Source organism: Hemicordylus capensis, chromosome 6 (genome assembly GCF_027244095.1).
Source record: "Hemicordylus capensis ecotype Gifberg chromosome 6, rHemCap1.1.pri, whole genome shotgun sequence".
In the NCBI taxonomy this organism is placed as follows: Eukaryota; Metazoa; Chordata; class Lepidosauria; order Squamata; family Cordylidae; genus Hemicordylus; species Hemicordylus capensis.
The window spans coordinates 9,498,630-9,526,085 of NC_069662.1; the positions used below are offsets into that span (position 1 = coordinate 9,498,630).

A 27,456-nucleotide genomic window follows, 5' to 3' on the forward strand; every position below is an offset into this window, starting at 1 on the left:
TGTTTGCATGAGTGCTCTGGAACAGTTTGCTCTGCATGTACATTTCCGTGGCGTACCTGTTTTGTTAGAAGCACATTGGTTTGCATAGGCTGGTGTCTTGTGGACCACACTGATTAGATCTACGTTTCCCAACCGGTGTGCTTGAAAACTATTTGCAGGTTACAGATTCTACTACGCTGAACTCAATGATATAATTGTAATCCTCCTTTTAATTATTATTGCCAAAGATAAATAAACAGAGCTCATTGTATTACAAACCTTGCTTAAAACCTGAAGATTCTTAACCCCAGGCCAGTATTCCCTAGAAAAGGGATTCCCAGATATGGTTGAGTACAGCTCCCATCATTCCCAGACAAAGGCCTTTGCAGCTAGGGATGATGGGAATTGTAGTCAACACCTAGGTATCCCTCTTATAGGGAATACTGCCCCCAGCCTCATAGGAACATAGGCAGCTGCCATACACTGAGTCAGACCATAGGTCCATCGAGCTGAGGATTGTCTACACAGACTGGCAGCGGCTTCTCCAAGGTTGTAGGCAGGGATCTCTCTCAGCCCTATCTTGGAGATGCTGCTAGGGATGGAGCTTGGAACCTTCTGCTCTTCCCAGAGGGGCTCCATCCCCTGAGGGGAAGATCTTCCAGTGCTCACACATCAAGTCTCCCATTCATTTGCAACCAGTGCAGACCCTGCTTAGCTAAGGGGACAAGTCATGCTGGCTACCACCTCTCTCGTCTGCTGCTCCTGCCATGTATCAGTCATTCAAAGTTCTGCTTAGAGTTTCAACACAGTGTGCCATGCTGACTCGTGGTGCATGAGCTCCAAAAGCAGGGAATTCAAACTCTGGGGCAGACTCATCCCATAAGGCACCCGGAAGGACATGTCCCTCCCAGTGGCGAAGGTAGCAGGCCAGCCCTGCCTGTGCACCCAACTTTCTCCCATATGCTCCGGGAGGGACACATTCTTCCCACTATATTATAGGGTGAATTTGCTCCAGTGATGGGGAGGCCCGACTTTTGTTGCTTGCAGCAGCAGGCTGGACTGGATGGCCTTTGGGGGGACCCTTTCCAACTCCTCTTTGATTCCCCCCCCCCTGTGATTCAGGCAGTGCCCATCATCTCCCAGAGCCGGCAGCTACTGAAGCAGGGCGAGCTGCTGGAAGTGGTCCATCGGGGCACCATCTTTGGCACCAAGCCCAAATTGGTGCCCATCTACCTGTTCCTCTTCAACGACCTGCTGCTCATCACACAGCGCAAGAGGTGAGCCAGAATCCCTTCTGCCCAAAAATGGGTGAGTGGTGACCAGACAGGCATGGCCTTGGGGGTCAAAGGTTAAAGGTGGTGGTGGGGGGGCGGTGTCTGCCTGCCTGCTGTATATAGGGTTCAAAATGAGGAGTAGCGAGGATAGTGAGATGTGGAGGCCCCCGGAGCGGATCATGGATCAGAAAAATAGGATGGGGAGCTGAAAGTCGGCAACCTGTCCCTGTTATGCGGATTTCTGAGACTTCTGCGGATCAGTTACTGCCCACAGGTTTTCAAACCTGTTGTCTTGGCCTTGAGGGCTAGAAACTTGGTTGAAAAAGAGAGAGACCTGAGATCACCGGAATGCTGTGCTCTCCGCCCCCACCCCCGGCCCGTGCCTATTTCTGAGGCCTGCCATGGTGTGATTGTGGAATACACACCACCCGGCTTGGCAGGGCGACCCAAGGTACTATGTCACTGCAGATAAGAGGCCAAATGTTGCCTTGTCTTGGGACCAGGCAAGGGCCCAGGACAAGGGCCCAGCCCCCTTTCAATACTGACTCTTGCAAGCTTTGGAAGTGGGGTGCGGAGGAGGGGGGAGGTTTCCAGCAGCCACCTCCTCTCTTCCTGCCGCTTTGCAAGGTGGGTGCGGAGAGGCACTCCTTGCAAGGGTTGGGTCAGGCCCCCCAAGCCACCTTGATGGCAGCAAGAGGGGGTATCTCGACACCCCCGTCGCCTGAGGCGTGAAAGGACCACCCCTGCTGGTTAGACAGAGCGGAAGCCAGTGTTTTAAGCCAGGGGTTCCCAACTGGTAGTACTCCAGACCTTGCAAAACTACAACTCCCATCACCCCTAGCGGCAGTTTATTGTGGCTGTGGGTGATGGGAGTTGTAGTGCAGCCACACCTGGTTGGGAATCCCTGTTTTAAGCTACCGAGAAGGGAATGGTATTTACATGCACACTGAGGACTGGCAGCTTATTTTTTTTATGTCTTGTCTGTATTTTTCACCCCCTCTTCTGCAGCTCGGAACGCTTCGTAGTGCTGGATTACGCCCACCGCTCACTAGTTCAGGCCCAGGGCTGTGGGGAAGCCCCAGCGGGCCAGAATGCCGAGAACAACTTCTACTTGACGCTGCTGGAGAATCACCAAGGCCGGAGTAGTGACCGCCTCTGCCGTGCTCCGTCGCAGTGAGTGGCCGGATGGGGAGGGGGAGCAGAGAAGGAAACGACTGCGAGAGCTGGTCTGGTGGTAGCAAGCACGACTTGTCCCCTTAAGCTAAGCAGGATCCGCCCTGGTTGCATACGAAAGGGAGACTAGAAGTGTTTGCACTGTAAGATATTCCCCTCAGGGGATGGAGCCGCTCTTAGAAGAGCATCTAGGCTCCAAGTTCCTTCCCTGGCAGCATCTCCAAGATAGGGCTGAGAGAGATTCCTGCTGGCAACCTTGAAGAAGCCACTGCCAGTCTGTGTAGACAATACTGAGCTAGATGGACCAAGGGTCTGACTCAGGATATGGCAGCTTCCTATGTTCCTAACCTGTATGGAAGGAATGAATGGAGGGAGGAGAGCTGGTCTTGTGGTAGCAGGCATGACTTGTCTCCTTAGCTAAGCAGAGTCTGCCCTGGTTGCATTTGAATGGGAGACTAGAAGTGTGAGCCCTGGAAGAGATTCCCCTCAGGGGATGAAGCCGCTCTGGGAGGAGCAGAAGGTTTCATGTTCCCTCCTGGCAGCATCTCCAAGATAGGGCTGAGAGAGATCCCTGCCTGCAACCTTGGAGAAGCCGCTGCCAGTCTGTGAAGGCAGTACTGAGCTAGATGGACCTATGGTCCGACTCGGTATATGGCAGCTTCCCATGTTCTTAAGTTCCTATGGAGTCGTCATTTGACTTGCAAACAGAGAATTCTTCCAGCAGTCCTGGAAGGAGAGCTGGTCTTGTGGTCGCAAGCATGAATTGTTCTCTTTGCTAAGTAGGACATGCCCTGGTTTGCATTTGAATGGGAGACTACATGTATGGGCACTGTTAGATATTCCACTTAGGGGATGGAGCCGCTCTGGGAAGAGCATCTAGGTTCCAAGTTCCCTCCCTGGCAGCATCTCCAAGATAGGGCTGAGTGAGGGATTCCTGCTTGTAACCTTTGAGAAGCCGCTGCCAGTCTGGGTAGACAATACTAAGTTAGGTAGACCAATGGTCTGACTCAGTAAAAAAGCAGCTGTCTATTTTCCTAATTGAGATCTCTGTCTGTTGAGGATTCTGAAGAATCTCCTCCAACCAACACATAGGGGATAGGAATGGTGGAGGGACTGCAACACAGGCCGCCTTCACCCGAGGGTAAATCCCGAAGCTGGGAATCATCCCGTAGATGATCTTCCAACATTGGGCGGGCAACCTCCGGTTTCAGGGCAGAGGAGTGCGTGTAACATGCCACCAAGTTCTGACTGGCGATAGGTTCAGGGGAAACCAAAGCTTCTCCATACTGCACAGAATTAACTTGCGGAATTCCTTGCTACAAGGCCTGCCCTTCTTTTGAGTTACTTTTTCTCCAAGCAGGCCCACCATGGCTAAAGACTCTTCTCTACCCCACAGTCTTACATGGGTTTGTCCTTGGCTTCAGGTCAGATATGCACCGCTGGATGGGTGCCTTTCCCCGCCACGAATCCCAGCCCAACAGCAAACAGGAAACCATATATGAGGACTGGGGTAAGACCCATTGCTTTTCTCTCTCTCTCTCCTCCATCCCTTTTTACTACTGTTTGAAATGCATTTCTTGCTAGTTGTACTATAACTAGCCGGATATTGCCTCCTTGTCTGTTGCTTTCAAGCAGGCTTAGGCCTTATTGTGTACTACAGCATCCATCATCCACAGCCACATTGGCAAAAGCCTTGAAAAACATTCCAGGACAGGATTCCCAAACATGTCAGCTGATAGTGGAGAGTGTCGAAATCACAGGTCCCAAGAGAGATTTTACCCCTCTAAGAACAGCCCTCTAAAAACAGGCCCAAGGCCCATCTAGTCCAGCATCTTGTTTCACATAGTGGCCCACCAGATGTCTCTGAGAAGCCCACAGGCAAGAGCATTCCTTCTCTCTTGCTGTTTCTCCCCTGCAATGGGTATTTAGAGGCATCTTGCCTCTGAGGCTGGCCTATAGCCCTCAGACTAGTAGCCATTGATAGACCTTCCGTCCATGAATTTGTCTAAGCCCTTCTATAGCCATCCAGTTTAGTGGCCATCACCACATCCTCTGGCAGAGAACTTCATAGATGAATGATGTACTGTGTGGAAAAAGTACTTCTTTCTGTCGGTCCTAAATTTCCTGGCCTTCAGTTTCATGGGATGACCCCTGGTTTGGTTGTAATGTTGCGGGATGGGGAGGTTTTCTCTCTGTCCACTCTCTCTACCCCGTGTTTAATTTTATACACCTCTATCAGATCTCCCCATAGTCACCTCTTTTCCAAAATAAAAAGCCCCAGATGCGGTAGCCTTGCTTCATAAGGAAAGTGCTCCAGGCCCCTGATCATCTTGGTTGCCCTCTTCCATTTCTACAATGTCCTTAAGATATGGTGCCCAGAACTGTACGCAGTACTCCAAATGTGACTACACCATAGATTTGTATAAGGACTTGATAATATTAGCATTTTTATTTTCAGTCCCCTTCCTAATGATCCCTAGCATGGAAGTAGCCCTTTTCACAGCTACCACACATTGAAAGTTGATACTTTCAATGAGCTGTCCACCATGACCCCAAGATCTCTCTTGCGGTCAGTCACTAACAGCTCAGTGTATATATGAAGTTGGGTTTTTTTTGCCCCAATATGCATTGCTTTACACTTGCTTACACTGAACTGCATTTGCCATTTTGTCTTCCACTCACCCAGTTTGGAGAGATCCTTTTTCACAACCCTAAATAGTTTGTCATCTGCAAATATGGCCACTTTACTGCTTACCCCAACTTCTAGATCATTTATGAACAAGTTAAAGAGCACTAGTCTCAGTACAGATCCCGGGGGGACCCTACATCTTCTCTCCATTTATACCTACGCTCTGTTTCCTGTCCTTCAACCAGTTACCAATCCACACATATGAACTTGTCCCCTTATCTTATGACTGCTGTTTCAAGAGCACGCCCCCCCTTCACCCATCATCTGCTGCCTCCACCTACGAATTTAAGACTTAACTTTTGGTATGAAGCCTCTTATTTAATTATTTTTATTTATTTACATACAATACATACAATACATTTATATCCCGCTCTTCCTGCAAGGAGCCCAGAGTGGTGTACGACATACTCGAGTTTCTCCTCACAACAACCCTGTGAAGTAGGTTAGGCTAAGAGAGAAGTGACTGGCCCAGATTCACCCAGCTAGTATCATGGCTGAATGGGGATTTGAACTCGGCTCTCTCCGGTCCTAGTCCAGCACTCTAACCACTATACCATGCTTGCTCTTCATACAAAAAACCAGAAGGCTGTACCCCAATATTATTGAATGGTCCCAAAACTCTTGGAAAATTGACCTTCCTGGGAATGAGGGCTCCCAAAATCTTAGTATCATGAACTCAGCAGGATGGGTAGAACAACATGTGAAACCAATGTCCAAGCAGTAAAAAAGCAAATTCCTACATATTAAAGGAAAATACAAATTAATGATACAGATGAAGGAAAGAAAGGAACAAAAGTTTTAAAAAGGAAAGCACAGCAGTCATCTTCCTATGACGTAAACCAGGCCAGATGACCTTGCATCTTGGTTATCAAGGAAAACATCTTGAGAGTTCAAGCCATCTCTCCAGGTAACATGGTTGCAGGCCTGTGTTGCCCTTCAGGCAAGGGCAACAAGATGACGAAGGAGATGGAGCTCTTTCCCTGTAAGTCCTCTGATTCCTTTTTCATGAGCTCACTGCTCTCCAGAAAGTGTGCTAAGAACCTGAGCAAACTCCACCCCGCTCTTAACTAGACAGGCTACCTGGAAAAAGGGGGAAGGATCTTCAGAATCTGCATTAGGAGGGAGGGTTATGGTGTCCTCGGTGCGGGAAACTGCTGCAGCCTCCCTTGTTTTGGTGTGAGGTGTCGAGGCCTTGCACTTAAGGATGCAGGAAGGGGAAGAGCATCTTAAATACTCAGGGTGCTTAGTGCTGCTCAACTGACCAAGGCATCAAAGAAATGGATTTGCAGAAGCATCAGCTAGTGGTCCCTCTTTCTTTCTTTCTTTTTTTCCCCATCTCTGTGCGGAATGAGTTTTGTTCTGGGCAGCAGTCTCAAGGCACTGTGTGTGCACATGCATTCAGAGTGGGGCCTTTCTAATTCAACCTGAGCCAACCTGAGCCATCAGAAAACCTGTGAGCGCATGCACGTGCGCATGCCTTAGAGGGAACAGTGCTGTCAGCCAATCAGATTTATTTATTTATTTATTTATTTAACATTTTATCTCCCGCTCTTCCTCCAAGGAGCCCAGAGCGGTGTACTACATACTTGAGTTTCTCTTTCACAACAACCCTGTGAAGTCGGTTAGACTGAGAGAGAAGTGACTGGCCCAGAGTCACCCAGCAAGTCTCCTGGCTGAATGGGGATTTGAACTCGGGTCTCCCCGGTCCTAGTCCAGCACTCTAACCACTACACCACGCTGGCTCCAGATGGCAATCGACAAAAGCAGGCAGGCAGGCCCAGTTGGTGCCAGTGGCTTGAGCATTTACAAATTCATCAGACTCGCATGGATGTGGCTTCCGTTCTCCACAGAGAGAGAGAATACATCATGCAGAGGATGGGAAGCCAGCTCTCATCGGTTTCTGTACACTCGTGTTGGACTACAACTCCTATTATCCCCTGCCGTTGTGGCAGAGATTGATGGGGGTTGTAGTCCAACATTTGGGAACTCTTGTTTGAGAACCCCCTCTACTAGAGAAACATGCTTCCATATGCTGATGCCTGCCTGCCTTTCTCTCCCTCTCCCCACAGACTGCCCCCAGGTGCAGTGTGTTGAAACCTACGGGGCCGTCCAGGCAGACGAATTGAGCCTGGAGCCGACGGACATCGTCAACGTGCTACGCAAAACCAACGAAGGTCAGTGAGGCTGTTTTTCTCTTTTGACAAAGAGGGTACATTACCAAACATTTGCAGGAGAACTGTCACCCGGGGCCCGAAGGATGTGTCTTCTTAATGTGGAGGTGGTGTTTTTAGTAACTGAGGCCTCTAGTTCCCATGTCCTTGAGAGCTTTACCCCAGGGCCAGTTTTGGGGGGAGGAGATGTGCAGTGTGGCAAGCAGCTGCAGGGACACATCCCTGGCAGGGGACCCACTGCTGAGATCTCAGAAATTGCTAGACTACAACTCCCATCATCTCTAGCCATAATGGCTGAAGAATGATGGGAGTTGTGGTCCAAAACAACCTCTGGGCACCCAAGTTTGAGCAATGCTGCCCAGGTTGCCTCATTCCACATATCAGCCCCAAATCATGAGAGTTAGGACTATCACAGGTTATTAGTCCTGACAGCTATATAGAACATCCATGTTAAGTAGCAGTATACCTCTGAGTGCCAGCGCAAAGGGGAATGCAAATAGTGGGAAGGGACTGTGGCCTTTGTATCCTGTTTGTGGGCTCTCCTGAGGTGTTGGGATCAATGTTCCCTCTAACAGGGATTCCCAGATGTTGTTCACTACAGCTCCCAGCATCCCCAGCTGCAGTGGACTTTGGCTGGGGATTCTGGGAGTTGTAGTCAACAACATCTGGGAATTCCTGTTAGAGGGAACACTGGTAGGAATGGGCGCTCTTGGAAGCAGAACATGAGACACAGTGGACCTTTTGGTCTGATTCAACACAACAACAACGACAATGATTATTAATAAACTTTGTTATCTTCCCCATAGCAAATTGTTCTCTGGGTGGCTTACAACACAACATTAAAACATGCGATTAAAAACACACAACACATTAAATCATAACAAACCAAAAAGGGAAAAGAAAATACAAAATATTTTCTGGTCTGTGACTGTACCAATAAAGATTGATTGACTGAAAATACAATACAAAATTTAAAAGTCATTTCTTTTAGAATCGGTTATGATCAAAATTTGAAAGTTAAAAGGCCTGAGTGAACTAAAAGGTCTTTACCTGACGTCTAAAAGAACAAAGTGCTGAAGCCAGGAGAACTTCACTGGGGAGGTTATTCCATAAACAGGGTGCAACCACCGAAAAGGCCTTCTCCCTAGTAGCCACCCACCTCATCTTATTTGGCAACGGCACCCGGAGGAGGGCCTCCGAAGAAGATCTTAAGGTTTTGGGTTGGGACATGGGGAGCAAGGCACTTGAAAAGATGGTCAAATCAAGTTATGGTGGGCAGGGCTATCAGCAGCTATTAATGGGCCAAGAATGGAACCTCCATCTTCACAGGCAGTGTACCTTTGAAGACCAGGTACCAGAGACGAGCAGAAAAGGGAGGCCATTACTTCATGCTCTGTTTGTGAGAGGTGAACTGATCCAACCAGGCTGGATCTGAAAACAAAAGCCCAGTGAGATGTTGCTAATCCCCATTTCGCCCCCATTTCAGGCTGGTACGAGGGCGTCCGCCTCGCTGACGGCAAGAAGGGCTGGTTCCCCTCGCGCTACGTCCAGGAGATCACAAACGAGCACGTGCGTCGGCGCAACCTCCGGGAGCGATACCGCGTCCTGCAGGCGGCCCGCCAGCTGCAGCTGACGCGCACCAGCCACTTCAAGAACAAGTACAGCTCGGCCTGAGATGGCCAGCACCGTGTGACCAGCGGGAACACCGGAGATGCCAGCCTAGGCATGTGCCTCTCCGGGCTGGGCTGAAACGAAGTTCAGATTCCACTCTGCTGGGTGCAGGAGAAGCCTTGCCACAGGGGGGCGCCGGAGGTTGATGGTGCAGTGTTGCCTTGCTGGCTGAAGAGGAGAACAGCTGTCATGCCCTAACCAGGCCACAGGAGGTGCTAGAGGCACACTTCCAAAGACGCCTTCGCTGCCCGTTTGAGCCACAAGGGGGCGGTAGACTGTCAGCATCTCCATTGCACTGTGGACAGAGGTGTTGTTGGTTATGGTTCTGTTACTTCCAAGAACTGGTCCTGACTCCTCAGAGATCGCCTCCCTTGGATAGGATCTTGGGACCGAAGGGCAGTGACAACCAGTTTCCAAGGCCAGGGGTGTGGGGTGGGGAATCAGTGGGGTTGACCTGCTCTAGCCGTACTACATGGGGAAGCAGGAATTTCTCCTCTTTGGGTGCCATTGCCAAAGCAGGAATGCTGAGGTAGACAATTCAGTGGTGGGAGTGCCTAATCCAAGCAGCTTCAGTAGGGCGGGAGATCTTTCTCATCCCCTCCCTGTATTCGGAGGGATTATTGAAATGGTAGCCAAGCTGGTGGTCTTCCTCATGAGGAGGCACCATGCCTTCCCTTGGTTGACGCACCAAAGAGAATGTTTCGTGCTCCTCCTTCCTCTCTTCTGGGCAGGAAGGACTGCCCGATCCGGGCGTCTGGCACCTGCTTTACACCTTACGCTGGAATTGCAAGGAAGGAGGCCATGTAGGCTGGTTCCTTCTCTCCTCAAAGAGGAATGCCATCCGGTGAAAGGTTAAACTCCATCTTAACTTTTAGCTTGTGATCTAGACCAGGGATTCTCAGCGTTGGGTCCCCAGCTGTTATTGGACTTCAACTCCCATAATCCCCAAGTGAAGGCCACTAGGGCTGGGGATTATGGGAGTTGAAGTCCAGTAACCGCTGGAGACCCTACGTTGAGAATCTCTGATCTAGACTATAGTGCTTGTTTTTTATTCAGTAGGCAGCAGCTGGATCAGGCCTCCCTTGGATTGGGACTGTGTATGGGATGGGGGGTGGGATTTAACCATTTGGCCCTCTCGCAGTTCCAGGCTGGAGCTGTATTTTTAAGGCAAATAGCCAGGGGGGAGAGAACGGATCCGGATCGGGACCATGGCAGAGGTTTCAGTAATCCTCCCCACTGTGGTCCCCCCACGTGGTCCCTCCCCACGTGGTCCCGATCTTCTTGGGGCCTGATCCAGCTGCCATTTATGGAATAAAACCAGAAAACCTAATCCTAGACCAAGTCACATCTGCTCTGAGCCGAACTAAGCGTGTGTCTGAACCGCCCCAGCGCCTGGTAGGGAGCCAGTAACGGGTTTCACTTTCTGGCCAACATAATGTGGTGGTCCAGATCCCTCTTCTTGAGCTACTACCCGTTTCCCATCCCTGCCTCTAGAGCAGGGCTGCCCAACTTCGGCCCTCCAGCTGTTCTTGGACTACAACTCCCATCATCCCCAGCCACAGTGGTCAGTATTCAGGGGCGATGGTCGCTGGAGTTCAGCCACAGCTGGAGCGTGGACGCTTTGTCGCTCGGCCGGAAACTTTCCGTCCAGACCTTGTCCGGAATCCCAGCAGAAAAGCTGCCAGCTCTGTGCTTTCGGCACTGCGACTTCACCACCACCACCTGCAGAAAGTTGGGGACCTGTCTTGGTGCCCTCTTTGCAAGTGCTTTGTCGCGGCTTCCCCGCGATCCTGCCCAGTGTTTGCTCAGGGCCCCGTCTACCTCAGTGGGAACGCTCCTTCCCAACTCGCACCCCTCCCCACTTTGGCCTTTCAGGGAGCCAGGGGCAACTGGCTCTAACAAGATCCTAGGTCTGGATCGTGAACTTCTTCCCCTCTGGTGCTGGCGTCTGATCTGCTGCGCCCACACCCATCTATTGCCCCTTCGTGCTAGCCTGCCTGGGTTTCCCACGGTTTTTGCAACCAGGGAGTCCACCTCACCCCACTTCCGGAAATGTGGCCATGGACCAGCTTGTATTTATTCCTCCGACGGCCGCCGACTCTCATCTTGGAAGAGAAGATCCTGCACCCACCTCTATAACCACCTCAGAAGCTCTGGAAGCATCGGGGGGATGGGGCGGGGGAGGAAAAGATGCGCTAATTTATTCTGTATTATGATGGCTTGCATTGTTGTCTTTTTGTGCCCCACACCTATTTTTGATTTCTTTCTTTCTTTTTTTAATAAGAACGAACGTGATGATGGATACTTTGTGGTAGAGCTGCTCGTCTTTCTCCAGAGGGCATCCTTGGTTGCTGATGGTTGTGGATGTGCATTTACTGCTGTGTAGCAGAGGTTCCCAACAGTGGGTCCCCCAGATGTTGGACTACAACTCCCATCATCCCCAGCCACAATGGCCTGCCATTGTGGCTGGGGATGATGGGAGCTGTAGTCCAACAGCTAGGGGACCCACAGTTGGGAACCCTTATACTAAAGGTCAAACTACATGCAATATTGAGCATACATTTGCTCCCTCTCCCCTTGAAAGAATAGTGGCTGACATGACGTGCAGTATACTGCGAGTGTTTCTGTGCTGCTGCTCAGCATCTAAATCACTCTTGCTCCAGTTCATAAAATTGCATGATGCTACAACCATTGTTTCCAATGGTCATAGTGTCACACAAGCACAGTTTTACTTATTGGCACAAGAGCGCTCTTGTGCAACAGCAGCAGCAGCCTTGTTTTAGATGCCTGAAACTGTGGTTGATGCAGCTCCGCTGTGCATCATGTCAGCCAGTAGCCCTGTGGGGCACCAATTGGGTTAACCACCCCCCACCCCCTGAAAAATTATCCTAAAGCAATGGTTGCCAATCATAGCTTTCATCCCAGGGCATGTTGCAGCTTGGAGCGGGGCGGGCAGTGACATGGGGGGGGGGGGAGTTAACCAGCACTCACTTTGTGGCTACAATTTAAAAATAAGCAGCAAAGCCATGTTGATTGTCACGTGCAATTTGACCTGAAGCGACACCACGGTTAGGCTAAGGGGGAGCTCTTTCTCTTTCCCCAGCTGTGTTTATGTTCCCAGTCGTCCTCCCAAACCATCAACCATCAGTAATTCTCTAAACTGTGGAACAGGGTCTACTATGGCGTGCTAGAGGAGCATGGATTGTGGGAGAGGAGAGGAGAACATAGGAAGCTGCCTTCTACCGAGTCAGACCCTTGCTCTAACTAGCTCAGGATTGTCTACACAGACTGGCAGCGGCTTCTCCAAGGTTGCAGGTAGGAATCTCTCTCAGCCCTATCTTGGAGATGCCAGGGAAGGAACTTGGAGCCTAGATGCTCTTCCCAGAGCAGCTCCATCCCCCAAGGGGAATATCTTGCAGTGCTCACACATCAAGTCTCCCATTCATATGCAACCAGGGCGGACCCTGCTTAGCTAAGGGGACAAGTCATGCTTGCTACCACAAGACCAGCTCTCCTTCCTAGGTTGCAAGCATGACCTGTCCCCTTAGCTAAGCAGGGTCTGCCCTGGTTGCATATGAATGGGAGACTAGAAGTGTGAGCACTGGAAGAGATTCCCCTCATGGGATGGAGCTGCTCTGGGAAGAGCATCTAGGCTCCAAGTTCCTTCCCTGGAAGCATCTCCAAGATAGGGCCGAGAGAGGTTCCTGCCTGCAACTTTGGAGAAGCCGCTGCCAGTCTGTGAAGACAATACTGAGCTAGTTAGAGCAAGGGTCTGACTCGGTAGAAGGCAGCTTCCTATGTCTGGCCCAAGAACCCAGTGAAAGGCTCCCAGGAACCCAAGCACCACCTTCCACCATGGAAGGGGCTACCCAGTGTGTCTCTGCAGGAGTTCCTGGCCTCTGTTGCTGGCTTTCAGCAGTGATGTGCTGTGTCTCTGTAGGAGGAGGCACTGAGTTAGCTTTCTTCAGTGGAGGGCAGGGGAGCTCCTGAGTGTGTGCAATTCATACGCACTCTTTAGAAGGTAGTTGTTTTGGATGTGAAAAAGTGTGCCTCTAATATCAATCCGGGGCTAGGAAAGACTTTCTCAAGGCTTGGAAGGCTGCTGCCAGTCAGAGTCGACCGTGCTAAGCTTGACGGGCCACTGGTCTGACTCTGTAGGAAACAGCTCCGTACAGTGTCAAGTTCAGGCGAAGAGGGCTGCAGTGCAAAATAGTCTCCAGCCGTCTTTAGGCCGAGCTCGGCCATGAAGTGGGCTGCGCTCCCTTTCCCCCTTTCCGGAAGACTGTTGACAAAAGAAATAAGGCTCTAGTATAAAATGTAGATTTATTTGGTGTGCTGTGCAGCCGTGTTGCCAATAACTTAATGCACTTTAGACAGGAAGCAGCTGACACAGGCCAGCCCCACCCAGCCAGCCCAGGCCAAGGGCCAGAAGCCCACAGGGTTATGGGAGGTTGCGCAAGACCCCGGCTAGCAGGCGCCGGCCAGAGCTATCCTGCTGCTCCAGGGACGTTTCTTGGGTCAAGCACACCCCCCGGACGCCAAAGGCTCACAGAGGCATTCTCCCTGCCCCAAACGGCTGCATGGACGCCATTCACACCTTTCAAAAGTAGCACTTTGGGATCACCTTTACCCCACTGGACTGGCCCGAGGACAGACAGGTGTGTGCAGCATCTGCTGTCTTGATCACAGTGTTTTACGATTCTGAAGAATGCGAGTGACTCAAGCCTCACTCTTAAGGCATGGAGAGTTGTTAAGGGAGAGGAAAGTTTTGGGGGGAGGGCCTTCCGGGCTATGATCAGACCCCCCCCCAAATCCTGTTCCTTTTCCGACAACTCTCTCCGGTCAACATGAAATATATGGACAGTACGTGGTTGGCAGATAACAGTGGGAGTTTGTTTCAAATCACAGCAATCTTAATTTCTTTTTCACCTACTCCTGATCTCGCCCTTCCCCACAGTCGACTGAAAGGGAGATTTCTTCCTTCTCCCAGTCTGCTCTAGCATGTAATTTCTGAAGACAGAGAAAAGTGTCATTTTCAAGGGGATGTTATGCCCCACACCTAAGATCCTTTCTTCCTAAATCTCCAGCCAGGCCTAGAGTGGTGGTGGTGATGGGAGGGGGAAAAAAAAAAAAGCTACTCTGCAGTTGCTCAGATGTTCTCTTGTTGCTTCATCAAGCCCAGGCATGACAAAAATGAGGTACCACCCCCAAATGGGGTACAGCCTGGCTTAGACAAGACGGTGTCCCTTAGTAGACAGTGGATTACTGGAGGAGCAAAAGGCAAGGCAAGTAGTAGGATTCCTCCATCTTCAGGATATGTAGATAAATGCAGTGTTGTCTTGATTGAGTCAAGTTGTGAGAATCATGATGCTACTGTTAACACGATCAGATGCTAACGGGCTCGAGGCTGTCTCAAGTAGGAGCCATATTAAGGGGGCACACCCAGCCCGAGTGACATTTTGCCAGAAAAGTAAGAGGCTCCATCAACTGGTAGTCTTTCTCCTGCCTTGGGGCTTTGTGAAACGCAGCCAGAAGCAGCGACGGGCTCCTGGCACTAGTGGTGACCCAGTTTCAGTGCTAGGCAGGGCTGTGTTGGGTGCGTACTGTCCATCTTCCTCCTTTTTCAAGGCACCAAGGAAAGGGGCAGTCGGGCCAAGGAGGAGGAAACCCCCCTGCATACCCCCCCAAATCTCCAGCTTTCAGTGTGTTGACTGCTGTGGCCCACTCAGCGCCCCAGGGCCCAGGGGGGTGAAGCTGGCGTTAGGGGTCCACAAAGGAGACCATGATGTAGCGGGTGCCGCTGGTGGTGGGGAGGCCTTCGTGGTAGTGCGTCAGGCGGCCGGGGTGCAGCAGGGTCCAGCCTTTGCGGGGAGATTCCACTTTGCAGTTGTAGCGGATGAAGCGGCAGCCACCCCCCTGCAGAGATACAAAGCAGTGGGGTGGGGGGGGGAAGAGAGATTTTCAGTCTTGGTTTTACAAGCATCCCCGCTGGTCGGGAAGTGAGCAAAATGGTTTGTTTTTAATGGGAGCGGTCATGAATGGAAAGGAGACATTGGCTGAGATACTGTCAATAAATGCCTGCAAATCTGGAGTCTTTCCCCCCCTCACCCTGAGAGAACAACCACTCTTTTTCCCTGCTTTCCCTGCATGGTTTCCAAATCTCTGGTTTGTTGCATCTGCATTTAGGGGCTGACTTACCACGCAGTCCACCGTCTTTGCTGGCCATAGAGAACATACCCCACATTCCATAAACAAACAGAAACATACCACACAGTCCACCAGTCTTTCTCCCCATCACCCCAAGAAAACAACCATGCTTTCTCCCTGTTTTCCCCGCATGGTTTCCAGATCTCTGGTTTGTCACATCTGCATTTAGAGGCTGACATACCATGCAGTCCACCATCTGTTGGCCACAAAGAACATAACATGCAGTCCACAATGTACCACACAGTCCATAAACATACAGAAACAAACTTCCATGCAGTCCACCAATCTTTCTTCCCCTCACCCCAAGAAAACAACCATGCTTTCTCCCGGTTTTCCCCGCATGGTTTCCAGATCTCTGGTTTGTCGCATCTGCATTTAGGGGCTGACATACCACGCAGTCCACCGTCCGTCGAAGCAAGCTGCCCCCTGTGCAGCAATGTTGATTCAATCCACCCCACCCCTGCTTGCAAGCACACAGAGCATTGTGGCTGCAGCAATGGGAATGCTTGGAGCTGGGTGCTGTCAGAGGGGGGCATCTTGTTTCGATGGATGGTGGACTGCATGGTATGTCAGCCCCTAAATGCAGATGTGACAAACCAACGATTTGCACCATAGAAGCCTGGTGGGGGGAAGCAGGGAGAAAGAGCAGTTGCTTTTTTGGGGTGACAGAGCCAACTCCAGACTTGCAGGCATTTATTCGTTTAGTATGAATAGATAAGAGACCTATCTCTGGGGGATCAGTTGGAGCAAAGCACAAAACAAAGTTAAGGGCGAGGTTGCCCCTGGGGACATGCGCTACCCAGGAATTTGGCTGCGGGACCAGAACTGAGCTCACTGTCCTCCTGCACAGAAATCCATTTCTAGGTTCCTCCACAAACTTCCTCCATAGCAGCACCTTAACTTAAGGGGCGGCAGGAGACACCTTTTTACGGTTGCTGTTGTCAAACAATTGGGAGTGACGAATCATCCAGACCGCTCCTTGTCATTTTTGATCTACCTTCTGCTTGTGTACAGGATCTCCACCTGGGGTCCCCGTATGTTGTTGGCCTGCAATTCCAATCAGCCCCAGCCATAACGGCCTTTGGTTTGAGAAGCCTTGCTCAACTAGGAGTGTGTACGAAATAGATTTTGTGTAATGTTCTGAGCTCAGACCAGGATGCAAAATCCATCATGACAATTGGTTGAGCCACTTGTTCCAACTCAACGACCGTGTTCCGCATTGGAACATTCCAAGCGCCACTTTGGAATCCAAAATGGTGCTCTTCACAGAGGCCAGAAGAGCGCCATTTTGGATTCCAAAGTGGCACTTGGAACAGTTGACCATTCTGACTCAAAAAGCCTGTTTGAAGCAGAATGTTCTGCACATCCCTCTGCTCTACACAGATTGGAACATAGGAAGCTGCCATATACTGAGTCAGACCCTTGGTCTATCTAGCTCAGTATTGTCTTCACAGACTGGCAGCGGCTTCTCCAAGGTGGCAGGCAGGAGTCTCTCTCAGCCCTAACTTGGAGATGCTGCCAGGGAGGGAACTCGGAACCAAGTTGCTCTTCCCAGAGCAGCCCCTAAGGGGGATATCTTCCGGTGCTCACACATCAAGTCTCCTTTTCACATGCAACCAGGGCGGACCCTGCTTAGCTAAGGGGACAAGTCATGCTTGCTCCCGCCAGACCAGCTCTCCTCTCCAAAATGCTACGGTTTGGCAGCGGTGGGATTCGAACCCACGCCCCCGGAGAGACAAGCCTTAAGCCAGCGCCTTAGACCACTCGGCCACACTACCACCATCACATTGCACATCAACGTGAAATGGGCTTCTATTGGAGAGAAAGCTACTGCTGTTTGGGAAGGCAGATCCTAATGCCCCTCCCTCAGGTCTCATTTGCTGCTCGGACCCTCAGCTCAAAAGTTTTCCCCAGCACCTGCCTCACTCCTGCCCGCCCAGGGTGCTCACCTCATAGTCAATCCCTTTATGGTTAAGAGCGACGTTGATAGTGAACGTGGAGGAATCGTGATGGGGCCGCAGAGACGGCTGCTCATCTGGTCGGTACCGGACCATGAAATTCATGATTGCTCGAGCCTGAGAAAGTGGAGAAGAGAGTCAGCCTCGTGTAATTGGCCAGGGGGGGACTGACATCAACTTGTCCATGCGCTGGCACTCACACACACACAGTAAGAATTGGGCAGACCCCAGAACTTGACAGCCACTAATGGGGAGTGAAGACCCAAGTTCTGTTCTTTTCGTGGCTCTTTTCATTTTCTCTTTACAACAACACTGTGTGGTAGGGTATGTGTCCAAGTCTCCCAATGGCGTTCCATGGCAGAGGAAGTGTTTGAATCTTGACCTTCGCAATTCCCACATGACACTATCCGCTACGCCGTATTGGTGTGTCAGGGCAGTGTAGCCTTTTGGATTACCCATGCATTTATTTAAGATATTATAAAGTCGCTTTCCCCCCCCAGTTTTCAAACAGGCAAAGCGACCCGTAACTACAAAAAGAGTATTTTAAATAACAAAGGCAACAAATTAGCCAAAGCAGTTTAAAAAAATGACACAAAAAACAATTGGCTGACATGCTGCATATCTGTACATGGGCGTTGTTAGCATTGTTCATGAAGTTGTGGAAGTGCAAAAATGGCACAAATTGATATTACGGGACGTTATTTCCAATGGTCATTCCACTGCGCAACTGTGCACAATTTTTGTGCTGGTGCCAGAGCGCTCTTGCACAACACAGGAAGCTGCCTTCTACCGAGTCAGACCATTGGTCCATCTAGCTCAGTATTGTCTACACAGATTGGCAGCAGCTTCTCCAAGGTTGCAGGCAGGAATCTCTCTCAGCCCTATCTTGGAGATGCTGCCAGGGAGGGAACTTGGAACCTTCTGCTCTTCCCAGAGCGGCTCCATCCCCTGAGGGGAATATCTTACTGTGCTCACACATCAAGTCTCCCATTCATATGCAACCAGGGCAGACCCTGCTTAGCTAAGGGGACAAGTCATGCTTGCTACCACAAGACCAACTCTTCTCCCTATACTAAAAACTTGCAGATGCACCAATTCTATATTGCAACATGCATGTAACGTCTTGCAGTGTGCCAGCCAATAGTTGCTAAGAAGCCTGGGAAAGCCAAAACATCTTTTTCATATGAAGGGCAATTGTGTAGGCACCCTGGGGAGAGAATTCCACATAGGGCCAAGGAAGTTACATAAGAACAACCCTGCTGGATCAGGCCCCAGCATCCTGCTTCAGACAGTGGCCCACCAGATGCCTCTGGGGAGCCCAGAGGCAAGAGCTGAGGGCATGCCTTCTCTCCTACTGCTACTCCCCTGCAACGGGAATTCAGAAGCATCTTGCTTTTGAGGCTGGAGGTGGCCTATAGACCTCAGCCTAGCTGCCATTGATAGACTTCTCTTCCATGAATTTATCTAAACCTCTCTTAAAGCCACCCGGGCTGTTGGCTGTCACCACATCTTGTGGCAGAGAATTACATAGAGGAAAGCTGGTCTTGTGGTAGCAAGCATGACTTGTCTCCTTAGCTAAGCAGGGTCTGCCCTGGTTGCATATGAATGGGAGATTAGAAGTGTGAGCACTGAAAGATATTCCCCTCAGGGGATGGAGCCACTCTGGGAAGAGCAGAAGGCTTCAAGTTCCCTCTCTGGCTTCTCCAAGATAGGGCTGAGAGAGATTCCTGCCTGCAACCTTGGAGAAGCTGCTGCCAGTCTGTGAAGACAATACTGCGCTAGATAGACCAATGGTCTGACTCAGTATATGGCAGATTCCTATGTTCCTATTATACAGTATGTTGTCTGAAAATAAATAATTCCTTTTGCCAGTCCTAAATTTCTTGGCAAATCAGTTGCCTTATGAGTCAGACCACTGATCCATCTAGCTCAGGATTGTCTACACTGACTGGCCGCGGCTCTTCAAGGTTTCGGGCAGGCGTCTTCCTAACCTTTTCTGGAGATGCCGTTGCTAGGGATTGAACCTGGAGTCTTCTGCATGCAAGCAGATGCTCTGCCACTGAGCTCTTCCCACCCCATAAGGCTTAGGGGGGATATCTTATACAGCAGACAGTGCTCACATGTAGATGCCCCTCTAAATGCAAACCAATAGGAACCCTGCTTAGCAAAGGGAACAATTCACATTTGCTATCACAAGACCAGCTCTCCTTCCCAAGTAGGGTTAGATAAACGACTAAAATGTGGGCGGGCAAGGAGGTTAGTGTACACCTCTTGTGGGCTAGTAACTTCGGTGGAAACTAGATCAAGAGAACTAGAAACTTGTAAGTGGAAACTAGATCAAGAAAACTAGAAACTTGCTGGGATGGGGGAATGCATTCCTCATCACCTTCTGCCTCTAGGTAGAAGTACTAGGCTCTTAATTCTGATCCTGCTTTTTCCTGACCTGTGGGCTCTTTCTATGGCCAACTCCTCTAATCCCCCAATTGTGCCATTTCATTGAGCCAGTGGTGGCTGCTCCCTCCACCCCGCTGCCACACCTGAGGAGTGGGTACCTTGGTGTAGTAGCCAGGATAGAGCTTCTCGGTGACGGGTGCAATGTAGTCCTGCAGGAACTGAAGCCACTCCTTCTCGAAGCCAATTTGGTTCATGTGGATATCAACAGTTGGGACATTCTCATAGCCGCCAGCCAGCCGGGTATCCTAGAGGAGATGAGAACTTTATAGAATCAGGGAGGTGGAAGGCACCACTCGCGGGGTGTGTGTGTGTGTGTGTGTGTGTGTGTGTGCGTGTGCGTGTGGCTGATGCTCCCAGCCATCAATGGCTTCTACCATGTTTTCGGGAAGTTAATGCCACGTTTCCCTGAATCCAAGACTAGGTTTTTCCAAATTCTTTGACGTTAAAAATTGGGGGGCTGTCAAACTCGGGGTCTTTTTCCTTTCCGATAAATACAGATAAATGGCCTTCCAAACTGGTGGGACTTGTTTCCAAGTGATTGTGCTTGAGATTATGTGGATACAATGAGTGTTAACCCCCACACCTTCACTGTAGTGAACTGGGCACCTGCAAACATGGCAGTCCCCATTGGGAGACCCATTATGTAATCCTACTAGGATGTGATCCTGAATGGTTGTCTCAACATTTGTTGTGGGGTATTTCACCTGTATTTTCATCTGTACTTTACCTGTATTTTTTACAGGGATCGTCTTAAATTCAGAATAGTTCTAGTTCTGTTTGGGTAACCCTACTGGGAGCCTGGCTGATGGAAGGAGAAGGCACAAAGCCAGGCCAGGCATCGAAGCCGTCTGCTCTATTAGAGCTCCACCCTTGATCATACCCAAAGTCACTCAACCAGCTATAATGAGCTACATAAAACTAACCCCTGTGACCCAAAACTCAATAACTTAATAACCACTGTTCATAGCCCAGCACTTCGTAACGATCAGTTTCACCACTCATGGATGAATAAATCGTACATCTAATCTTATAAGCTGCAGCACAAAATTTAGCCGCCGTTAAGGCAATTTCTGGATTCTGCCCTGCCCAACAGATGTGTGGCATAAAATGATTCAGAGCATCCTGGAAAAAACAAGCAGGGGGTTATAAACGAGTTCCGAATTGAGTCGGCTCCAGAAGGGGGGAGTTTAAACTTGCCGCTTTTGGAGCTGGCTGAGAGTGAGTCAGTGTGACACACACCAGCCCACCAGTTGAGAAACGCCGGTATAAAAGACGGGGGCGTGCTATAGCATTGCGCTCACCTCATGCCTCCCTCCGGACCACTGGCCGAAGTGTTCTGCCTCTTCCACTAGGTCGTCACACATCTGGTCGGTGAACACTGGGAACCAGTAAACGTCGGGGCAGGGCTGTGGAAGGAGAGAAGGGACAGTGAGAGAGACAGAAAGAGACAGAGAGAGAGACACAGAGAGAGACAGACAGAGACAGAGACAGACACAGAGAGACAGAGACAGAGAGAGAGAGACAGAGTCAGACAGAGACAGAGACAGAGAGTGAGAGACAGAGACAGACAGAGACAGAGACAGACAGAGAGAGACAGAGACGAGAGAGAGACCAGAGACCGAGCCATATGCAGTGCAGCATTTCAAAAGGTAGCTGATGTTACCTGTTCGTAGTTTTCTCCTTCCAGCACCCGAGAGTAATTTTCGTGGATATATTTGTCTTGCCAGTCCTGAACAGAGAAGAAAAGCAGAGATATTAAGGGGTCACCAAGAGCACCAAACCACCGTTAAGTGGCACAGCGGGGAAATGCTTGTCTAACAAGCAGAAGGTTTCCGGTTCGAATCCCCGCTGGTGCTATATCGGGCAGCAGCGATATAGGATCAATGCGGAAAGGCATCATCTCATACTGCATGGGAGGAGGCAATGGTAAACCCTTCCTGTATTTTACCAAAAAAACCCCACAGGGCTCTGTCGGCACCAGGAGTCGACACTGACTCGACTGCACACTTTTAAGAGCACCAAATGACTGCAGCTTCGTGTCTATCCTACAAGGAGCAAGTTTCTAGACCACATGACTGCAGAGAGATACTTTTTTATCCTTCCCTTCCTCCAAGGAGCTCAGGGGAGTATGCATGGTTCTCTTTCCCCTTTTATCTTCACAACAACCCCGAGAGGTAGGGTAGACTAAGAAATAGTGGCTGGCCCAAGATTGCCCAGTGAATGTCATGAATGAGAGCAGATCTGAACCCAGGTTTCCCTATTTATCACGACACTCCACTATAACCACTACACCACACTGTCTTAAAGAATGTGAGAAGGGTGTGCATTCAAGCCTCAGGAATTAGAAAAGGTGGTATTTCCCACTCAGCTCTTGCCTATATTAAAATATCTTTAAAGCCTTCCATTTAAGACTAGCGTTCACCCGTGCTCTAAGATGCATAGAAACTGCAAGTTAAGGTGATCACCTTAACTTCCGTGAGAGAAGAGCTGGTCTTGTGGTAGCAAGCATGACTTGTCCCCTTAGCTAAGCAGGGTCCACTCTGGTTGCTTATGAATGGGAGACTAGAAGTATAAGCACTGTTAAGATATTCCCCTCAGGGGATGAAGCCGCTCTGGGAAGAGCAGAAGGTTCCAAGTTCCCTCTCTGGCTTCTTCAAGATAGGGCTGAGAGAGATTCCTGCCTGCAACCTTGGGGAAGCCGCTGCCAGTCTGTGAAGACAATACTGAGCTAGATAGACCAATGGTCTGACTCAGTATATGGCAGCTTCCTATATTCCACACCCTGTATGCTGTAAAGCTTTGTGTGGTCTTGCCTACTATGCTGGCTTTACAAATTAGGCTCCATGTGCCCAGACTTTTCCTCTTTCTTTCTGCTCAGCATTGGACTGGGGAAGGGATGCATCCAGGCTGAAAATCAACAGGTGATCCTCCTCCACTCACTTGCTGGATGCCCCTGATGAATTTCTGCCGGATGCCTCTCTACAAGGCACACTGCTCCCCCCAAAATGCCATCAACAATGGTGAATAATATTCAGTCCTTGCTTCTCTTTGAAACTTTTCATCAGAAAAGGCTAGCAACAGACTCTGAACACACACTGCACAAAGCAGAATTCGGCAGCAACGGAAATCAGATGTGTGGCGCTGGAGGGTGGGTAGAGGCAGGAGGCTGTGTGCATGATCACACCCCAGTGCACCTTGGAACTACAAGGGCACAGAGCCAGGTTGCTTCTTACCAGGGGATTCTCGGAAATCTGCCACAGCTCAGGATGGAGGCGGGAGATGTTGAACCTGGCCGTGGAAAGGAGGCGGCCAAACTCATCCCGGTTGCTGATGTGGAGAAAGATGCCCTGGAAAAGGAAAAGAATTCCAAATGTGGTAGGGAGAGGGGTTAAGAATGCCTAGCACTGCCATGCAAAGCTCCACCTCATACAATGTGTGTGCACGTGTGCGTGTGAGTACGCATGCACATGAACACACACACATACACACATACACACCCTGGTTTAGGCATAGCTGTGTATATTCTTCAAGAGCACAGAATTTTGTTATTAGAAGTAGATTTTGAACCTCTAAAAAAGCTGTACTTTCATTTTTTTAAAAGCAAGTTACTAGTCCTTAAGGAAGCTCAAGAAGTGCATGAAGAAAATATCTGTTGAAATCTTGAGCACAGGGACAGGGTATAATGCCCCCCAGAGATCTTCATCCTCTCCTCTGACTACTAGAAGTAGAATAAATTGGGCAAACATAGCAAACAGAGCTTAACTGGCACAGTCCACAGAGCAGGGAGCGGCCATCTAGGTTCTCCAGCTGTTGCTGAACTAAAACTCCCATCATACCCAACCACAACTTATTGTGAGCTAAGAACTTTCTGTTAGTGACGTGCACGGAACCAGCTGGCCCAGTTTGGTTTGAGTCTGGACTGGACTCAAACTGGACCGGACCAGTTTGGTCCGGCACCCCCTCGAACACCCCCTGGTTTGGTTTGGGGGTGGGGGTTCACATTTTTAAAAAACTTTATATATATATATATATATATATATATATATATATATATATATATATATGTGTGTGTGTGTGTGTGTGTGTGTGTGTGTGTGTGTGTGTGTATATATATATATATATATATCTCGGGGGAGTTCGGTCTGAGGTCAGAATGAATTGGGGGGAGTGTGTTCGGTTCAACTCCGAACTGTCGAACCGAACCTGTTCGACCTCGAACAGGTTCAGGGTCGAACCTGTTTGCACATCCCTACTTTCTGTGCCGGCTGGAGAGCTTAGATTGCCTACCCCTGCTGTAGAGCAAGACTTCTTAACCTTGGGTCCCCAGATGTTGCTGGACTACATCTCCCATCATCCCCTGCCACAATAGCCTCTGACCTCAGAGCACAGAGAACAGAAGCTTGGACTAAAGGCCCTGCTATGGAGGCAGATTTCTCACCTTCTCCCGCACACTCTTGCAAAAGGCCATATCTGGGTCCGTGTCGTCCAAAGTGAAGACGGAGCGTTGGGGCAGCTGACGGCGCAAGGTCTCCCCACGTAGAAGGTAGGCTTGGGAGATATAGGGGACGTTCCACACCCCGCTACCCCAGAGGGAAGGGAAAAGGGAAATCTTCAGGCAGGGGTTCTCAACCTTAGTTCCCCAGCTGTTGTTGGACTACAACTCCCATCATCCCCTGCTCCAATGGCAAAATGTTGGGAGGGGAACCCCGACAGTTGAGAGTGAAAGCCCATTTGATCCAGTACACAGTGTTCTGTTTCCATGCAATAGCATGAAATATCCCAATATCAATAGCTTGACAATATCCCCATATCTGTGTTTGTGAAAACTGCGATTTTAAACACCACCACAAGGAGCTGGAGGATGAAATACTACAGGACACTTAATCTCATTAAGTTTGACCCTGCCTGGGAACATGGAGTTACAGAAAACTGAACACAAAGATTTAGTATTCTTTTCCCTTCTCAAATGGGATACGATCTAGCTCAATTTTGACCAAGGATTAAAATAACTCCATGGCAGAGATAAGTTCAAGAGATAAGTTCACATCAGAATTCTTATTTTGGGTCTTGCAGTAGTGAGCCTGAATTGTCCCCTTTGCTAAGCAGGGTTTGCCTTGGTTTACATTTGGATGAGTGACTACATAGGAGCACTGCCTGCTGTAAGATATTCCCCTTAGGAGATGGGGCTATAGCTCAGTGGTAGAGTGTCTGCCTCGCATGTGGAAGGTCCCAGGTTCAATCCCTGGCATTTCCAGGTCGAGCTGAGAAAACCTCTTCCCTGAATCCTTGGAGATTCACTGCCAGGTCAGTGTAGACAACCCTGAGCTAGATGGACCAATGCTCTGACTCGGTAAAGGCAGTTTCCTATGTTCCTATCCTCCTCTGGGTTGGAAGCTGACACACACACACACACACACACACACACACACACACACACACACACACACACACACACCCCTACCTAGTAAAAGGACTTGCAGTTTGCAACCCATGAATGGCTTATCTGTCTTTGACTCTAGGCTTTTTCTAGCTCTATGAGGTCTCGTTCCTGATACTTTTTTTCAATGTGAGAGTTTTCCTGGATTTCTTGGGAGAGTAATGAATTTTTCAGGGATTGTGGATTTGTTTTGGGAGTCAAGGTGAGGTCTGGAAGCCACTTGCAAAAATGGCATGTATCTATCAAGTATCTATTATCAAGTTAACCCCTGCTAACTTGGCCAAGAGGCACCTTTTAATGTGGCAATTCTCTTTTATTTAGCAGGGGGAGAGTAACTGGCCCTATCCGTCCCCAGCACAGCATCCCTCCAGTGACTCTTGCTGGTATCTATCTTATGTTTGTTGTGAACCGCCTGTAGGGCGGCACAAAAATGTGCTAGCTAAATGAATGAATGAATGAATAAATGTTTCTTATTTAGATTGTGAGCCCTTTGGGGACAGGGAGCCATCTTTATTTATTTGTTCTTTCTCTATGTAAACCACTTTGGGAACTTTTGTTGAAAAGCAGAATATAAATATTTGTAGTAGTAGTTTTGGGATTTGGCCTGGGAGTGTCACGCCAGTCAGGGAGTGAGGCCCAAACTGCTTTATACTACAGATGCTTATAGCTATGGAGAAATCTCCTCCCGCTCCACCCCACCCATCACTGCAACTCACATTCTCTTGCCCTGCACCAGCTCCACGTAGTCCTCAGAGCGGGCGTAGTATTCATCGGGGCTCAGAGCCCCCCAAAAGTTGGACCAGAGCTTGCCATGCCGGGACATCATGGGGGCAATCACCTTCCTGAGTTTGTGGGGAGGGAAGCAAGACAGAACTCGCTTAGAAGACTGAAAAGGGAAAGGTTTGCTGCAAGCTGTTTTGCAGACTCTGGGGAGAAAACACGGGGCGGGGTGGGGAACGGGACACATTTCTCACTTGTTCTCCTGGATAAGTATCTGCAAGATCTCCGCATTCATCACAACTACATCAGCATCCAGGCTAAAGTAATAGTCACAGGTCGGGTCCTGTCTGCAGAGGTCCCTGTTCCAAAAGAAGGAATAGTTAGAACAGGCATTGTAATTACTGATTAACAACCAGCGTTATATGCTGCTTTTTGTAAGTGCATCAAGCCGTTTTCAACACTAAAAGGACCATCAGCAAAATCCTGCAGAGCCAAGCAGCAAGCAAAACATGAAGCAAAGAGCATAGCAGTCAATTCCTGAAGGCCAGCAAGCAGCACAAGCTTCCCTTTAGAGTTCTGTCACATTGGGGCTACCACAGAGAAGGCCACGCTCCTAGCAGTGGCTAATTTAGCCTCCCCGTAAGATGGAATCCGGGTGACATCTGAAGAGCTTAAATGCTGGGGGTGGGAGAGCAGATTCAAAGAGGAGACGACATTCCCAGAGACAGGCCGTAGCTCATTGGTAGAGCATCTGCTTTGACGCAGAAGGTATCAGGTTCAATTCCTGGCAGCATCTCCAGGTTAGGCTGGGAGAGACGCCTCCCTGAAACCAGTCGGTGTAGGCAGTACTGAGCTAGATGGACCAAGGTCTGACTCAGTAGAAGGCAGCTTCCTAATCAAGATGTTTAGGACTTTGAAAGGTAAGAACTTCTAACTGAAACAAGCCAGCAACTGGTGCAAATAGTTCCAAATAGGCAATATATGTGAATATTGATCCGCACCGGTTAAGAAAGTAGGCTCCATTCGCCCCAGCTTGGCCCAAATAGGTTGGCATTTTGATCTGGGGTCAAATTGGGTGGGATCTGGCCGAAGCAGCCATATTTGGGTTCTAAATAATAATATTATTTATTATTATTATTCATTTAGTCGATTGCTATACCTCCCTTCCAAAAATGGCTCAGGGCGGTTTACACAGAGAAATAACAAATAAATAAGATGGATCCCTGTCCCCAAAGGGCTCACAATCTAAAAAGAAACCCAAGACAGACACCAGCAACAATCACTGGTGGTACTGCGCTGGGGGTGGATAGGGCCAGTTACTCTCCCCCTGCTAAATAAAGAGAATCACCATGTTAAAAGGTGCCTCTTTGCCAAGTTAGCAGGGGATATAATGGCCCCAAACTTTGCACATCCCTGGAACGAGAAACCCACTGGCAAAGAATAAAATAAGATAAAATAATCACACACACACACTTGTTCCAACACCACTGCTAATTAACCTTCGGATCTCTGTCCTCCATTATCCATCATTTCTTTTTCCATGTCCTTTGGTACACCCCTCTCCCCTCCTACTTACATGCCCATATCTCTTGCTTCGCCCTCACTCAGCTCTTCTTCCGGCCCCACGAGCTTGATCCTGTCAAAGCTCCCTCGCAGGTGCTCCCACTCAGCCTGGATGTGTGGCTCGTGATACACCTCCTGGCAAAACGTCAGATACGTTAAA

At 49.6% G+C, this 27,456-nt stretch overlaps 2 protein-coding genes and 2 non-coding genes across 15 annotated transcripts in view; 2 read left to right on the plus strand and 2 right to left on the minus strand.

Moving 5' to 3' along the window:
- The window catches only part of ARHGEF15 (Rho guanine nucleotide exchange factor 15), a 76,866-nt gene extending 65,605 nt beyond the window's left edge, over nucleotides 1-11,261 (plus strand). For all 12 annotated transcript variants that reach the window (XM_053265576.1, XM_053265578.1, XM_053265580.1 and 9 more), the window contains 5 exons: nucleotides 1,102-1,256; nucleotides 2,262-2,426; nucleotides 3,851-3,936; nucleotides 7,185-7,289; nucleotides 8,773-11,261. In XM_053265576.1, the coding sequence (XP_053121551.1) occupies nucleotides 1,102-1,256; nucleotides 2,262-2,426; nucleotides 3,851-3,936; nucleotides 7,185-7,289; nucleotides 8,773-8,960 (699 nt within the window). In that variant the 3' untranslated portion in view covers nucleotides 8,961-11,261. The remainder of the gene's footprint in view (nucleotides 1-1,101; nucleotides 1,257-2,261; nucleotides 2,427-3,850; nucleotides 3,937-7,184; nucleotides 7,290-8,772) is intronic.
- Nucleotides 11,262-13,261: 2,000 nt separating this feature from the next.
- PLOD3 (procollagen-lysine,2-oxoglutarate 5-dioxygenase 3) overlaps nucleotides 13,262-27,456 on the minus strand; it is a 42,309-nt gene continuing 28,114 nt past the window's right edge. Inside the window, exons 10-19 of the mRNA XM_053265940.1 lie at nucleotides 27,310-27,431; nucleotides 25,988-26,092; nucleotides 25,730-25,855; nucleotides 24,015-24,156; nucleotides 22,810-22,923; nucleotides 21,240-21,305; nucleotides 20,878-20,982; nucleotides 19,675-19,821; nucleotides 17,114-17,239; nucleotides 13,262-14,873 (exon numbers count right to left, since the gene is read on the minus strand). Coding sequence (XP_053121915.1) covers nucleotides 14,718-14,873; nucleotides 17,114-17,239; nucleotides 19,675-19,821; nucleotides 20,878-20,982; nucleotides 21,240-21,305; nucleotides 22,810-22,923; nucleotides 24,015-24,156; nucleotides 25,730-25,855; nucleotides 25,988-26,092; nucleotides 27,310-27,431 — 1,209 coding nt within the window. The 3' untranslated portion in view covers nucleotides 13,262-14,717. The remainder of the gene's footprint in view (nucleotides 14,874-17,113; nucleotides 17,240-19,674; nucleotides 19,822-20,877; nucleotides 20,983-21,239; nucleotides 21,306-22,809; nucleotides 22,924-24,014; nucleotides 24,157-25,729; nucleotides 25,856-25,987; nucleotides 26,093-27,309; nucleotides 27,432-27,456) is intronic.
- On the minus strand, nucleotides 16,863-16,942 carry TRNAL-AAG (transfer RNA leucine (anticodon AAG)). Its single transcript is given in 2 exon segments — nucleotides 16,863-16,897; nucleotides 16,905-16,942. It is a non-coding gene; the product is annotated as a tRNA-Leu (tRNA).
- TRNAA-CGC (transfer RNA alanine (anticodon CGC)) lies at nucleotides 24,753-24,830 on the plus strand. Its single transcript has one exon. It is a non-coding gene; the product is annotated as a tRNA-Ala (tRNA).